Source organism: Podarcis bocagei, assembly GCF_964188305.1.
Source record: "Podarcis bocagei genome assembly, chromosome: 4".
NCBI lineage: Eukaryota > Metazoa > Chordata > Lepidosauria > Squamata > Lacertidae > Podarcis > Podarcis bocagei.
In genome coordinates this window covers 84,545,461-84,561,553 of record NC_138128.1, presented here as the reverse complement: position 1 = coordinate 84,561,553, position 16,093 = coordinate 84,545,461, and the positions used below count along the sequence as shown (strand labels likewise).

General features: G+C 41.3%; 2 protein-coding genes across 9 annotated transcripts in view; one reads left to right on the top strand and one right to left on the bottom strand.

Annotated features, from left to right (window-relative positions):
- SRR (serine racemase) overlaps positions 1-16,093 on the top strand; it is a 35,761-nt gene that overhangs the window by 8,619 nt on the left and 11,049 nt on the right. For all 6 annotated transcript variants that reach the window (XM_081191319.1, XM_081191324.1, XM_081191321.1 and 3 more), the window contains 7 exons: positions 1,928-2,258; positions 2,709-2,825; positions 3,550-3,791; positions 6,173-6,338; positions 8,520-8,616; positions 15,184-15,259; positions 15,704-15,829. In XM_081191319.1, the coding sequence (XP_081047445.1) occupies positions 1,928-2,258; positions 2,709-2,825; positions 3,550-3,791; positions 6,173-6,338; positions 8,520-8,616; positions 15,184-15,259; positions 15,704-15,829 (1,155 nt within the window). The remainder of the gene's footprint in view (positions 1-1,927; positions 2,259-2,708; positions 2,826-3,549; positions 3,792-6,172; positions 6,339-8,519; positions 8,617-15,183; positions 15,260-15,703; positions 15,830-16,093) is intronic.
- Positions 1-16,093, bottom strand: part of PLAC9 (placenta associated 9) — a 57,592-nt gene that overhangs the window by 40,571 nt on the left and 928 nt on the right. The window contains exon 1 of one of the 3 annotated variants that reach the window (XM_081191378.1): positions 7,538-7,662. The exons of the other annotated variants lie outside the window; for them this stretch is intronic. Coding sequence (XP_081047504.1) covers positions 7,538-7,559 — 22 coding nt within the window. The 5' untranslated portion in view covers positions 7,560-7,662. Of the gene's footprint in view, positions 1-7,537; positions 7,663-16,093 lie in introns of those variants that run through there. 3 annotated transcript variants of the gene reach the window in all.

Here is a 16,093-nt window from a genome sequence, read left to right as displayed (position 1 = left end):
TCAGAAACATGCTTCTGGACTGCTTTTCTTCTAGAACACCATTTATGCTCTGAAACAGATACTGTGGTACCTCGGGTTAAGTACTTAATTCGTTCCGGAGGTCCATTCTTAACCTGAAACTGTTCTTAACCTGAAGCACCACTTTAGCTAATGGGGCCTCCTGCTGCTGTTGCGCTGCCGGAGCATGATTTCTGTTCTCATCCTGAAGAAAAGTTCTTAACCCGAGGTACTATTTCTGGGTTAGCAGACTCTGTAACCTGAAGCGTATGTAACCTGAAGCATATGTAACCCAAGGTACCACTGTACCAGAATGTGGTTCTGTGGATATTTTGTGACTATAAAAATTCCAGGCCATTTCCCTGGAATACCATTTAGTGCCTTGAACAGGTATGGGAGTGTGGTTATAATTGATGTTTTGTGGTTTTCTGCTTCAACCTTTCTAGTAGGTTTGCTTAGCTTGGAAGCTGGTGTTCCAAGCAGTTCATGGTCATTCTGAACTGGATGGGATCTGGGCGTGAATGGATTGATGAAAAGTACACTGTTCGGATTCTTTGAGTTCTAAAATGTTATTCTCAACAGTCTCACACCCCATTGTTCCCAGAATGGGCACTAGAATATGGCTTCTATGGGCATTTTGAGGCTTAATGCACCATTCCTATTGGGTCCTATTGGATGAGTTAAAAGTTGGCTTTGGGGGCTATTTTATCTGGAATATTGTTTATTGCCTGGAAGGAGTATCAGAACATGGCTGCTCTGGATTTTTTGCAGCTTATTCAACCAATACCATATAGCCATGTTTGACCTGTGGATTTTATTGGTTTGGATAGCTTGGAAGTTGATGTTTGAGGTCATTTTTCTGGGATATCATTTAATGCTTGGAATGGGTATGAGGGTGTAGCTTCTGTGGATATTTTGTGGCATACTGCATCAATCACATCAAATCACTATTTTAGTTGGTTGAACTAGCTGGTTGGTTTGGTGAGAGCCACCCAGTCAGATGGGCAGGGTACAATTGTTGTTGTTGTTGCTGCTGCTGCTGCTGCTGTTTTGAAAGCTTGCCTTCTGGGCTGTTCCAAGAAGGTTTAGGGCATGAAGGGGCTAATAAAAAGGATTCTTTGAGTTATAAAATATTGTTCTCAACTGTTGCTGACACTTCCTACTGTGCTCAGAATGGTAGTGTGTGGTTTATGTGGCTTTGTGTTTGATTTGCATTTGGCTTAATATGACTGGTGAATTTGGTTGCTTTGCCTAGCTCAGGAATTGGCGTTTCCAACTATTTTTCCACCATACAATATATTTCTTGGAATGGCAATCTCTCCACTTGATCTCAGTGGAGGTTTTGTGGCTTACTGCATCCATTTCATCAAGTCACTACGTGGCTAATTTGGTTAGCTCAGAAATTGGCATTCTGGGATGTCCAGGGCAATTCCATTCTGCTCCAGGTGGGTTCTGGGTGTGAAGGGGTTAAATAAAAGTTTACCGTTGCAGTGGTTTCAGTTCTAAAATGTTGCTCTCAAGCTTCTGTAACACATATCTTTGTACCCAAAATGGGTATCTGAATGTCTTTTCTGTGGACATTTTGTTGTTTTTTTGGATCAGTCCCAAGAAATCCCATTGGACTGGCAGATTTGGTCAGTTTGACATTCCTGGCACTTTCCCCAGAATTCTGTTTTTCACTTAGCAGGTATCGGAATGTGAAGGAGTAAATGAAAAAATATATTGGAATAGTTTTTGTTTGAAAAAAAACATTGTTCTCAATTGTCTCTACCACATTCATCTGCTTTTTCCTGTGTAAAGGGTTTCCCCATCCTGTTCCAGTTTTTACACTGCCATTGTAGAATGCAAGTACAGGCATCTGTACCCAGGTGTGGCTTTTAACTCTGCTTGTTTCATAAGGCAGTTGTTTCTCTTTCCCTTTTCTCCATAGAGATGAATGTATAGTGAGAAAATTGGATGCCCCTGCACACTGTGAACTTCGGTGCTGTAAGGAGGGGCCAGTAGGAAATGGTCTCATTGGGCAGCGGCCACCCTCCATCAACCCTGAGAGACTGAAAGATTTTGGTGAAGAAGATTACCTAAATGGGGGAGTGAAGACATGGGAAATGAAGATAATCAGCCATAACGAGGAATTGCTAAGAGATCCAGTTGTTCATCCAGAAAGAAGTAGCCTGCCAGCCTACAACAAGTTTATTCGATTTGAAGATATCAGTGCAGCAGCATTCAAAATTCAGTGTGGAGTCCAGAAAACGCCTTGTACGGTATGATAAGCGACTTGTTTCACAACACTAGTTAAAATGCAATGCATCCTAGAAGTTATTTACTTTATCGGTGCCCCACTGGCTTTAGTATAACATATGGATTGTGGCCTTGCTTTAAACTTCTGCGCACAAGGCAAAGATGAAGGCAACTTAGCCCAAACAAAGTGCCTTCCTTTAGCTTTGCTTATACAGGTTGGGCATCTGTTAGCAATGTTTCTCATTATCTCACATGGGTTTCTGCTCAGCATGGGAGCCTCCAGACTGTCAGTATTTTGCAGGAAGAATTTGAGTGCATACTGGAACCTTAGGTTTGCAGAATTAAGGTGAATTAATGCAGCCTTTCTTTCACCCTAGCACAACAAATTCACTTAAAAAACAACCCCATAGACTTTTTGTGGTTTGGAAAGGGGCAGAGATCAAATTAACTCCAGAATGTTTCATTGTTTTCAGTATTCTAGGCTTTCAAAGCAGTATGGAATGGACATATATCTAAAGAAAGAGTTCCTTCAGTACACAGGATCTGTGAAGGAGCGGGGTGTGCTTTACCTTCTGATGTCTTTGCAACAGGTAGGAAAACAAGTGGAGCAAAATCTGAGCATCAGAGTGAAGTGGCTCTTCACTCAATTTATAAACAACCCTGTGAGGTAAGTTGGCCAGAAAGAGAACGCTTCTCTCCCCGTCCCTTAAAAAACCCACCACCTCTGTATTTGACCTTTGGATAAAATCAGCCAAGCTAAGAGGGTCTTCCAAAAGATGAGTCATAGTTAAATGGGAATGTGAACCATGGTTTGCAATGTGTAAGCCCCACTGTCATGGTCTGGTCTGCTGCCAGATCCCATAGGCATTTCAGGGACACACAGGCAACTTGCTCCAGCAAAGGTTGAGAGCAGATTGAGGCCTTGTAAGCTTCTTCCTCCAGACTGCTTCTTCTAGGCTCCATCTCCTTGTAGAGAACTTCAGATTCTTACAGGGCCAACCCTCTGGCTTGAAGATGGGTACTCCTCTGTTCTGTAGCCTTCTGCCAGTGTGCAGCCTGTGCTCCCAGACCACAGAGGTACGGTGAGAAGCATTATGGTCCTCTGATAGGAACCCACAGCTGACAACCTTTAAGCCAGAGGTGGCCAAACTTTTTTGGCTTGTAGATTGCGCTGCCACCACTCCAGGGGCTGCATGCCAGCAGCCAAAAAATGGGCAAGTCCACATTCTCTGGCCTACCACTTTCTAATTGCAACCTCCCCATAAAACTAATTGCTAATCAGTGTCCTATGATTTGATGCTTTGTGTTCTGCAGGATCAGCAAAGGAAAGGTGTGATCGTTGCCTCGGACACTAACTTCTCCATGGCAGTAGCATATCATGCCTCAGAGCACCAAATCCCGGTGTTTGTCATCATGTCCACCAGCACCTTGCCAGCCAGAGTTAAAATGTGCCGCGAGTACGGTGCCATGGTCATTTCCTATGGCTCTACAGCGAGAGATGCTCAGATGCACGCCAAGAGGCTGGCACAAGAAAATGGCTACTTGTATCTCGAAGAGTAAGTGGATATTTAACAGATAATAACCACAACACTCAGGATGACCTTTTATAGCAACATCACTATAAAGATCTTGTCGGAAACACAACTTGAGCCTTACCATATGTGGTGATGAGGAAAAGATGGGCTACATTTTGTCCATCATCATCACTACAAGAACACTGCAGATAAGTCCTCCCTAGGTAGGAATATGAGTAATGGAACATTTCCAGTGTTGCACATTATTTCCTTGGCTAAAAGTAGAAAAGTCCATTTGTTTCTGTAATTCTCTAAGCGGAAAATATAACACATGTATTGGCCGTAGCATCACAATAACTGTTGAGATACCTTGGAACTAGAATATTTTCTTTCTTGCCAGCTGTAAGCGTCAAGCATTCTGGATCTCTGCTTGCTGTATCCACTGATGAGGCCAATGGAATGGGCAGCTTCCAAATGCTATTTGGTACAACATTTCCATTAATTTGTCATCCTGCAGGTTAACGAATCAAATAAAAATAGCTCTTATAATTAGCTCTCTCCACTTCTTCCTGATCTGATATTGCTGCACCCACTTTAAACTTTGTTTCCTTCAGTTTACTCATAAATTGCTTGCTAACTGAAGGAGTTTTTTAGTTAGGATTTGGGCTGCCTTAAAACTTCTTTGTAGCCTTCAGGGAGGTCCTCCAAGTCAGAAGTTAAGGTATCAGATGTTGGCTTTGGGTCATGGAAAGACTTATCCAATGTTGGTCTGCACTGCGTTTCTGCAAAGAACTAAACTGAAAAGCTGTAGTTTCCTGTAAATTCCTTGCTGTCCAGAACACTAAACTGATTTTGCCCTTATAGCAGATTAAGAAAGAGATCCGACACCATTTCTTGCATTTTGAATGAGAGCAGAAAGCACAAGAGAAAGGAGAGCAATAGCAGTATAAGCAGAATAACCCAGAGATTCCTGCCAAGCCATAGCTGGTTTTTGCTGGAAAAACAACAACAACTAGAATAGCCCTCTCAGCTCTCTGAGAGGAAAAATGTACATTACAGACTTAATCTGATTTAATAGTTATGTCCTTTCCTTAGAATATCCTGGGAACTATTTGGACTACAAGGCAGCAAAGGGATCTCTAATGCTGATTCTCAGCCGACTCATCAAAAACAACTCCCAGGATTCTTTTTTTTGGGGGGGGGGGACATGACAGCTACACTTGTAAAGAACAAATACCAGTTTGGAGTACAGATGTGCCCTCTGTAACCCTTCCGTTACCGTAGTCTTGCCGGCCTCCTAGCTGTAGATGATGATTTCCACTAGCTCAAGTCATTTGCAGCAAGTGATGCATATGTTAGTTTTAAGAGTGTGTCTGTGACTTTTGTCACATGAAATTTGTCCGATGCAATAACACTGCCATGCATTTAAGGCAGTAAACAAAAAAAGGAGGTGGGGTGGTGGAGAGTAATCCTAAAATGAGGCTATGAAGCAGCTGGGTTGTACCACCAAGTTAGAGCAGGCAGGTATCTTCTCGAGTCTAGACCATTAAACCACACCAAGACCATATAATCTGCTATGGCTGCTGTTAAAAAGAAATTCATTTGCCTTCACCATTAACGATGGCATGTGCTTTGTTAAATTATCTTAAATTTACTAAACGTCTAAAATACGTAGGACACTCTTATCTCCCTGAATGATAGTGCAGAGGCCTGTTTCTTTCATCTCCTGATCTGGGTATGTCTGGAAGCCTCAACAAGAGATTTCAGTAACTCAGAAGCCTATGTGAACCTCCCAAATTCCATCCAGTCCTTAATCCTATCAGAGTTACTCTAGATCTAGAAATGGGGCAAAGGGAGGAAACTTCACACTGTGGAATACTTCAGGAGATCCAGCTGCACTTGGGTGCTGAACCCTCAGTTTAGGATTTGCGTTCCTAAAAAATTAGTCTTCAAGGTGTTGCCAAGCCATTTGCTGTATTATGGGGAAAAGATAATTTTTCAGTGTGCTCGGTGCCTTATATCCTTGTACAGCTTATTCATTCATGAACAAAATATTCAAAAATAAAAGCAAAGAAGGTGGCGGACTCTCTTTCCTTGGAGGATTTTAAGTAGAGGTTGGATGGCCATCAGTAATGTATGATATACGGTAGCTGAGATTCCTACATCGTGGGGGTTGGACTAGATGACCCTTGAGGTCCCTTCCAACTCTACAATTCTATGAACAAAAGCCATAAATTATACATACAAACTAAATATATAAGCAATGAGAGATGTTATTATTATTTTTTGCATTCCAACAGAACCTGCAGCTGCTTTAGCAACATGCTCATGAAGGTTAACCCTCAGCTATTTTATCACAGCAAATAATGAAGGTATTGTTCATTGCTGATGAGCAAATATTTTCGCTCTGCTTGCTTTTGCAGAGAAGACAGTTCTGTCTATCTATCAGGGCTGGGGACCATGGGACTGGAGATCTACGAACAGGTGCCAAAACTGGATGCAGTGATATTCCCGGCAGGGGCCCACTGTGGACTGCTAGCAGGTTCAGCTGCTGTACTGAAACACCTGAACGAACATATTTCTGTGATTGTAAGCATCTATATGGATTTAGCTCCTGCACGTATGCATTTTGAAAGCTGTACTTGGCTGTATTTTGGTTCAGACTCTAGTAGCATTAAGCCAGCTTGTTGAAACTAACAATAACTAAACAAATTAAAAAATTGTCCAGTAGCACCTTAGAGACCAACTAAGTTTGTTCTGGGTATAAGCTTTCGTATGCATGCACACTTCTTCAGATATTATTCTTGGTATCTTCAGATATTATTCTTGGTATCCGAAGAAGTGTGCATGCACATGAAAGCTTATACCCAGAACAAACTTAGTTAACCTCTAAGGTGCTACTGGACAAATTTTTATCTTTTTATTTATTTTGACTGCGTCAGACCAACACGGCCACCTACCTGTATCAATAACTAAACAGAAAGACATTGGGCTTTGATAGAGGAGTTAAGTAGAAAAGCACACCCAAGGAGCTTCCTGGCAAATGGCACCAAAAGCTTCAGCTTTTGCTCTTCAAATCACATGAGCCAATCTACCCTTAGCCATGCTTCAGAAAAAGGTATTTATGCGTGATGCATTGCGTCAGAATGTATGGAGGGTAGTGCATGGAGCAAATGTGTATCTCACTGAAAACAATGTAGTGAGGAGAGACAGGAATGATAGTTCAAAACACATTCCAAGACACACACACAATTATTATCATTAATATTATTATTACTGTCTTTCTTATATATCTCTCACATTTTTATCAGTTTGGGACTCAATTGGATATGCATCCAATTTATGCTTGTGATTTCTGGTCCCACAAGTGAAATGTGCAGAACGCCTATCTGTTCAAAAATCTCTTGAGGTTGTTCAAGGTGAAAGAGGTCTCTCTCTCTCTCTCTCTCTCTCTCTCTCTCTCTCTCTCTCTCTCTCTCTCTCATGTGTGTTTTAAGAAACCAGCTGAGGGAAATTTTAACCTACAATCAGAACTTGTCCTGCTACCTGTAAGGGTTAAGCCAACCCACTTAAAACAAAGTGCACCATCTAGTGAAAAAGTTCGGCCATGTTGATTTCAAACTAAACTAAAGCTCCAAATCACAGCTAGATCAATGGAACATGAAAGTGCTTACCTTTGATGGATCATAACCTAGATTTGCACAGGTACAAAGAATCGGTTTCACAATAATTTGGTGAAAGTATGGGTTGGGTGCAGTTTGTCAGGGTAAGAGTTGTATCTTACTTACTTATGAAAAGAGTTGTACTCATACTTATGAGAAGAGAGATGTCTGTAGCCCTGCCTCTCTGTAAAATTCACACTGGCTACTGGGTTGCCTAGTTGCAGATGAAAAACAAGGCCTGTGTGGTCGGCATGGCAACCCTATCTGAACTGCTACAAGAATGCTGCTGCTCCTGTCATAGAGGACAGGACCATCAATGGAAATTGTGTTGTGCCATCTAAATGGAGCTTTAGACCTTCAGAGGCAGTTTGTGCCCAGCTATATTTTTTTATCTTGGAGAGCTTTTTATGTGAAAAAAGCGCCCAGACTTTCCATGTCCCCACCTGTAGGCTGAAATGGTACAGTCCAAGGATAAGACACATAATCTAAGTTGATCACATTGTTCATCTCAGGATTCTTAGATTTGGATGGCATGAAAGAGGCAAGGATGAACTTTGTTGCCCATGACCACCTAACAAATCCTTTCTGGTAGGATGCTTTTGCAGTTTGTGTTTGTTAGGTTAAGTCTCATGGGTTATTCTGGCGTAGTTCTCACTGAGGTGATAAAGGTGACTGTACTTTGAACTTGGGAGTTCACGTGGCTGAATCCTCTTTCCCAGTCAACTATTCCTCTTCATCTAAAAAACTGGATGCTGAGGGTATGAGTTCTTGCCTAATTTTCTCTCTGACACATTTGTTCTCTGTATGCACTGAATTGTTCCACATGAAGTTGTATTCAATCACCTGAATCTTCCACCGGCAATTTGAAGTGGCAAAAGACAGTCATAGGTTTGCTGCCTTTGTGAAAACTAGATCTTGTACAAGGATTGAATTTCTGTGTCACTTTGCCTGGTCATAACACACTGCCAGAGTAACTCAAGACTGTACCTCTTTGGCACGGGAGAACATGGCTGAGAGCAGTTGACTGAGACATGGAATGTTAGGATGCATGTTTGAAAACTAAACTGAAATGCTAAACCATCATTTAAATTGGGCTTGTCTTTCTCAGGGTGTAGAATCGGAGAGTTTCCCTGTGTTGCAGCAATCGTTAAAGATTGGTCACCCGGTAGAAGATCAGACCCGCAGTAACCATCAGTTTTACCGAGGTAAGAGACTTTGGCATCTTTTCTACTTTACATATGTTCCCATTCCATTGAAAAGGAGACACTAAGTGGGACTTCCGGAGGCGGCGCGAAACTGTAATGGCGGTCCTCTTCGTTCTCTGAAGAGGGGCTCCGCGGAAAAGGGTCGTTCGCTGCGGCATAGTGACGACCCACCAAGATAAACCACGGGTAGAGTGAGCCCGTGGCCGTGGGACTCGGCGGGCACCAGAAGCTACCCCGAAATCACAGAAGGGACCCCGTAAGGAGATCCGGAGTGAAGGAGGGGGAGCGGTGCTGTGAGTTCATCGCTCTTTCCGCGGAAGTGAAGCCGCGCGGCTGTTGCAGATGAGCGCTGACCTTTCTTCCTAAAAATCAACACTAAACTGCAAGCAACATACCCGTGAGTAAGGGGCTTAAAATTGGCAAAGAATCTGTAAAATCTGGCTGAAATCGGGAGACGAGAAAAGGGAAGTCCGTCTCCCGACATTGCTGGCAAGATCAAAGCAAAGTTTTAAGAAGCGGAAAACGCTTAAAACGGGACTGTGGGAAGTTTTAACTTTCTTGCGCTACCAGACCTGCTTTCTTTTAAACGGAAGATAGAAACGGATATTGATTAAAAGAGGCTGTAAATGGGGACTTTCCTCCTATTTCTTCTCTCCTTTGGGCTGCATTTCTAAAGAGCCAGATCGTCGGGCTGCCGGGGAGTGAGACTGTGCTAAACAGCGGAAACAGTTACAAAAACTTTTTGGAGCGTAATTGATACATTTGAGCAGAAAAGACTGGATGTGATATTGTTACAAGCACCCCTTATGAAACTTTGTTGAACGTTAAAAAGTGCTTTGGGGAACTTTTGGTCTGTGAAGGGACTGTTGGACTAGTGGATTTTACGAGCTGAACTAATTTGGAACTTTAATGGTGGAATACCTCCTTCTTTGTCTTTGAAACTCGCTGGCACTCCCCCTACAGGGCTTTCGGATTATAAAATCCTGGGAATTGACTTTTGTTTTGACTTTCTCCTTGCTGGCTGTTTACAACTGGATCTGTCTTTCCCATGGAACAATAGACAATCTGACCTTGAACACTGACAGATGTGTAATGAGTGGTGCAGGGAGAACAAGAGCGTCTAAAGCTAAGGAATCTAAAGAGGCTAAGGAAAAAGAAAAGGAAAGAAAACCAGCACAATTCGTACAAACAACTCTGACCCAAGGACGCCGATCTTCGGTCCCAGCTGTACTGGTGACACAAAGGGAGGAAGCTGAAATAACCGAGAAGCCCACTGAGGAAGATATGGCAGCAGGTGGGTCAGATATAGTACTAAAACAAATATTGGAGCAATTGTCAAAGTTAAATCAAAAGGTGGACGACCAGTCTCTGAAAATAGATAAAGCGACTTCCTCGATTCAAAAATTGACTGAACAAGTTTCCCAGCACACGCAAGCTATAGAGAATTTGCAAGGAGCAACAGCGGAAAATCGGGAATTAGCTGGAGAAGCAATTCAGAAAGTGGGAGTTTTACAAAAAGAAGTTGAAGAAATTAAAGGAGAAGTCAAGCCTCTGCACAAACAGGTGGGTGAACAACAAGTTTATCTGTCAATGGTGGAACTGAAAAATCACGAGAGCAACATTAAATTGAGAGGTATCCCCGAACTCGAGCAAGGAGACTTGATTGGATATTTGACACAAGAATTTTCGAAGTTCTGGGGTATAAAGGAAGACACAGACTTCAGGATTGTCTCGGCATATAGACTGGGAAGATTGGTAAGGAAAGACAGATCTAGAGACTGTTTGATAATTCTAAGATCAAAGGAAGAGAGAGATAAGATCCTAGGCCTTCACTTCAAAAAAGCAATTGAAATACAAGACAAAAGGGTGGAAATCTACAGAGATATTCCGAGACAGCTGTTGGACCTCAGAGCCGCCTATACAGAATTAGCAAAATTGCTGAGACACAACGCAATTCCCTATAGGTGGGAGTTTCCACAAGGATTATCCTTTACTTACAAAGAAAGGAAGGTTAAAATTAGAACACCTGAAGACAACCAAAAGTTCCTTCACGACCACGGAGAAGATCTCCAAAAAGGAGCAGATTGGCTTCCATCTTTACCAACACCAATACCGCCTAGAGGCGGGCCAACGCCTGCACCCTCGGGATCTGAGGAAAAGGAAGGCACCTCATCTTAAGAACATCTTAAATAGAACAGGATGTCTCTGCAGCTACTTAGTTGGAATATAAATGGCGGGAATTCTCCGGAAAAAAGAAGGAGGATATTTCATATCCTAAAAAAAGAACAATTGGATGTAATATGTCTTCAAGAAACACATGTGACCAGGCTCCATAGGAAAGTATTAATTAATAAAAGACTTGGCCAAGAATTTATCTCATCAGACAAAGTTAAAAAAAGAGGCGTTGTAATATATGCAAAGGAGAACCTGTCACCAAAATTTTTATTTAAAGATGACCATGGAAGAACTCTCGCAATTGAAATTCAAACACAAGGGGAGAAGATTTTGATATTAGGAATTTATGCGCCAAATGATGGAAAATCAGAATTCTATAAGAAGCTGCATGAGACAATGTTGGACTATCTGGACTATTCTAATATTATTGTGATGGGAGACATGAATGGGGTGGTCTCAACAAATATGGACAAATCCCAAAATCAAAACTTAACAACAGACGGCAGACTTCCTAAAACGTTCTTCGAAATGACAGACAATATGGACTTGATTGACATTTGGAGGACAAAGAACCCCTTGGGTAAAGAAGGAACCTTCTTTTCTGAGGCCCATCTGTCATGGACACGAATTGACCAAATTTGGATATCTAGAGGGCTGGCACCTAAAACAAGAAAAGTGGAAATCTGCCCAAAAACCTGCTCCGACCATAACGCCTTGAAAATGGAACTGAGACTTATCCCAACCGGATCCTTCAGATGGAGGATGAATGACACCTTGTTAAGAGATCAAGAGATTGTTAAGAAGTCCCAAAAAACGCTAAAGGACTATTTTGAAATAAATCTGAACACTACGGTGGAGAAAAGAATAATCTGGGACGCAAGTAAAGCTGTAATGAGAGGGTTTCTGATACAACAGAACACAATAAAGAGAAAATTTTGGAATGGAAAAAAGGAAAAAATCCTGGAGAAAATAAGTGAAGGAGAGAAAAAGTTGAGAACCAAACCAAAGTCAAAAGAGGTCTTAAGAGAAATTAAATTCCATCAAGCACAATACTCGAAATTGATTAACCAAGAGATAGAATGGAAAATTAAACAAATGAAGCAGAGATCGTTTGAATCAGCGAACAAATGTGGAAAGCTGCTAGCTTGGCAGTTGAAAAAAAGACAAAAGTTAAATACGGTTACAAACTTAGAGATTCAAGGAAAAATAGTTCAGAAACCAGAAGAAATAAGGAAGTGCTTCCACAGATACTTTAAAGATCTTTATGCACAGGGGCCTCAGAAAGAATCGGAAATAGATCAATTTTTGAGGACAAATGGACTATCTAAAATAAGTCAAGACAAAAGATCAATTCTCAACAGTAAAATAACTCAACAAGAAATTGAAGGTGCCATCCAAAATATGCAACTTGGCAAATCTCCAGGCCCGGATGGACTCACCTCCAAATATTATAAGACTCTGAAAGACTTCTTGATACAACCGTTGTTGGAGGTTTGTAACCAGATTATGGAGGGGAAGAGGGCACCGGAAACGTGGAAAGAAGCATTCATCACATTGATACCCAAGTCAGAAATGGAAAAGACCCAGCTTAAGAACTACCGTCCCATCTCACTCCTGAATGTGGATTACAAAATATTTGCAGACATTTTAGCAAGTAGATTTAAAAAAGTTTTAAATGAAGTAATTCACAAGGACCAAGCAGGCTTTCTCCCTGGTAGACATATGTCTGATAATACCAGGAACATTATTGACATACTGGAGCTTTTGCGAATCAGGAACACAAGGGCGGCTTTAATCTTTATTGATGCGGAGAAAGCATTTGACAACATTTCTTGGATGTTTATGAAGAAAAATTTGAAAGGGATGGGAGTGGGACGGGGGTTTGAAAATGGTTTAGAAGCAATCTATTCAGAACAAAAAGCCAAATTGATAGTGAACAATGTGGTGTCGGAGGAACTCAAAATTGAAAAAGGGACACGACAGGGGTGCCCTCTATCTCCTTTGTTATTCATTTCTGTCCTGGAGGTGCTGCTGAATATGATCAGGGAGGACCGGTTGGTGCAGGGTATAGTGGTCGGAGCGAAACAGTACAAACTGAAAGCTTTTGCAGATGACCTAGTTTTAACATTACAGGAGCCAGAATCTAGCACGAAAAGAGTTCTGGAACTTATCTTGGAGTTTGGTCGGGTGGCGGGATTTAAGCTAAACAAACAAAAAACCAAGGTTTTGGTCAAAAATTTGACACTTACAGAGATAGAGGGGTACCAGAAAGAAACAGAACTAAGTGTGGTTAAAAAAGTGAAGTACCTGGGGGTATCTTTGTCCACCAAAAACTTAAATTTATTTAAAGATAACTATGAAAAATGTTGGGTGGAAATCAAAAAGGATTTGGATATTTGGTCAAGATTGAAACTTACCTTGTCAGGTCGAATCGCAGCTATAAAGATGTGTGTTTTGCCGAAAATGCTATTTTTGTTTCAAACCCTACAGGTCGTGGACAGAATGGAATGTTTTGGAAAATGGCAGAAGGATATATCTAAGTTTGTCTGGCAGGGCAAAAAACCCCGAATAAAATTCAAAATATTAACTGACTCAAAAGAAAGAGGGGGGTTTGCCCTGCCGGACTTAAGGTTATACTATGAAGCTGCAGCCTTCTGCTGGTTGAAAGATTGGTTTTTATTGGAAAACACCGATGTCCTAGATCTGGAAGGGTTTGACAATGCCTTTGGTTGGCATGCATATTTGTGGTATGACAAGGCGAAGGTTCATAAATTATTTAAAAACCATATTGTCAGAAAATCAATTTTTGCCGTCTGGATGAAGTACAAGGATTTACTAGAAAGTAAGACCCCGAGGTGGTTATCACCAGTGGAAGCCGAGGTCTTTAAAAAAAGACCCAATATGGAGGCCTACTGGCCAAAATATTGGGAATTAATTGAAAGAGTGGGAGACAACTGGAAGCTCCAAAGCCAAGACAAACTAAAAAGTAAGGTGCGAGATTGGTTACATTATGCTCAAATTCAAGAGGTTTTTAAAATGGATAAAAAAGTTGGTTTCCAGGTGGAGAAATCGAAACTGGAGACGGAATTACTAGAACCAAAAACTAAGGTACTTTCGAGAATGTATAACTTGCTGCTTAAATGGAATACACAGGATGAGACAGTTAAATCTGCTATGATAAAATGGGCACAGGATGTAGGACATAACATTATGTCTGTGGACTGGGAAAGGTTATGGAACACCGGTATGAAATTTACGGCATGCAGTGCCTTGAAAGAGAACATTATGAAAATGGTATACCGGTGGTACATGACCCCAGTCAAGTTGGCTAAAATATACCACCTGTCTGATAACAAATGTTGGAAATGTAAGGAGGCAGAAGGGACATTCTTTCACCTCTGGTGGACCTGCCCGAAAGTAAAGGCCTTCTGGGAAATGATATATAATGAGTTGAAAAAGGTATTTAAATATACCTTCCCTAAGAAACCAGAGGCCTTTCTTCTGGGCATGGTGGACCAGAAGGTGCTAAAGAAGGATAGAACTTTGTTTATGTATGCAACCACAGCAGCAAGGATTCTTATCGCAAAGTTCTGGAAGACACCAGATTTACCCACACTGGAGGACTGGCAGACACAGTTGTTGGACTATATGGAGTTGGCAGAAATGACTGGCAGAATCCGAGATCTGAGCGAAGAAACAATGGAGGAGGACTGGAAAAAATTCAAGGACTACTTGCAAAAATATTATAAGCTGTTTGAATGTTAAGATTGCGCAAGATTAGGAAATGCTACGTTTTCTGCAATTTGATTAAGTAAATGACAAAGTAAGTTATGATAAAAAAAAACGAGATAAATGTGAAACAAGTATATTATGTTTATTATAAAAGCGTTAAAATTAAATTACAAACTTTTGAAATTGGTAACATAATAGATTTAAAGGTACAATAAGGGTTGAAACAAGGTAATAAATTGCTGATTTGGCTAAAATAATGTACGCAATGTTGGGAGGACGCGAGGAGGTCCGAAAGAAAGCAAGTTGCTGAAAGATGATGTGAAACATATTCAACTCTTCCTTCTTCTTCTATTTTTCTTTATATATAAAAAAAATGTTTCTTGCATGTTGTTATGTAAACAAATCTGTGAACCTATGAAAAGAAACGCAATAAAAAAACTTTAAAAAAAAAAAAGAAAAGGAGACACTAAGTTATCCTGTTTTGTTTTTCTGCTGTTACCTGTGTAGGTAAGGTAGGTGCTCAGATGTTCTTTGCTGTGTTATAAGCTGCAAAATGGCCAAGTATTTTTTTTTAAAAGGTTTCACTTACAATTAGCAGGAAAAATAATTTACTACCTGCCCCCCCCCTGCTTTTTTAAAATGTGTTGCTTCAACCTACAGATGTGAGCGGACCTTGTTTTGGCACCAACTCGTTGCAGCTGACTGGGAAATTTGTTGATAAGGTTGTAACAGTGAGGTGAGTACAGCAAACGAGTAAATCAAGGACAACTATTGTCTGGTATGGTCCTAGAGCACTTCCAAGTGATTCCAAGAGGCATTTAACTTAAAACAAACCCAACCACCACCACAACAAAAGCCCCTGAGCACAAAATGTACTTAATATGATATGAAGAGTGAAAGATTCATTTGGGTTGGAAAGGCATCATAAATCACTATGTAATAAGAAAGGGGCCTGGAATCCCTCAGTGAGGTTGGCTGCTGCAGTCACCTTTTTGTGGCCTTTTTTGACATCCAGGGCACCACAGCCCTTTACAGTCATTTGGTGACATCAATGACAGTCATATGTGCTGCCACTTCCTGTCATGCCCAGTGAAATGCTTTGGGGGAAAAGAAATATGAGAAATCAAGTGATGTGTGCATAAGCAGCCCTCTGTTTGACCCGGTTCCTCTCACTCTTCAGAGAAGAGGACATTCTGATTGCCATGCTGAGGTTGCTGGAATACGAACGAGCCACGGTTGATGCAGAAGGATCCATTGGCCTTGCAGCTCTGGTCACTGGGAAGTTGCCAGAGTTAAAGGGTAAAAGGTACGGAAATATGAGGAAGAGAACTGCGTTTCTTAGATGCAAAGCCTCTCTCATTGCGTGTCCCATATTATCCACTACTTTGGGGTGGAACACATCCAGAACCAAAGGACCCCCTGTTTTGAAGGTATTTGAAGGGACTTCAGCTGTTCTGTGTTGTTTCTTTTCTTAACTTCTGTGAAGCAATACTGGATGAAGGCAGGAGCTAAGCTTGCCAGAAATAATACTTCGGTTTCAGTAAAACCAAGCCCATGCCACAGTTAAAGC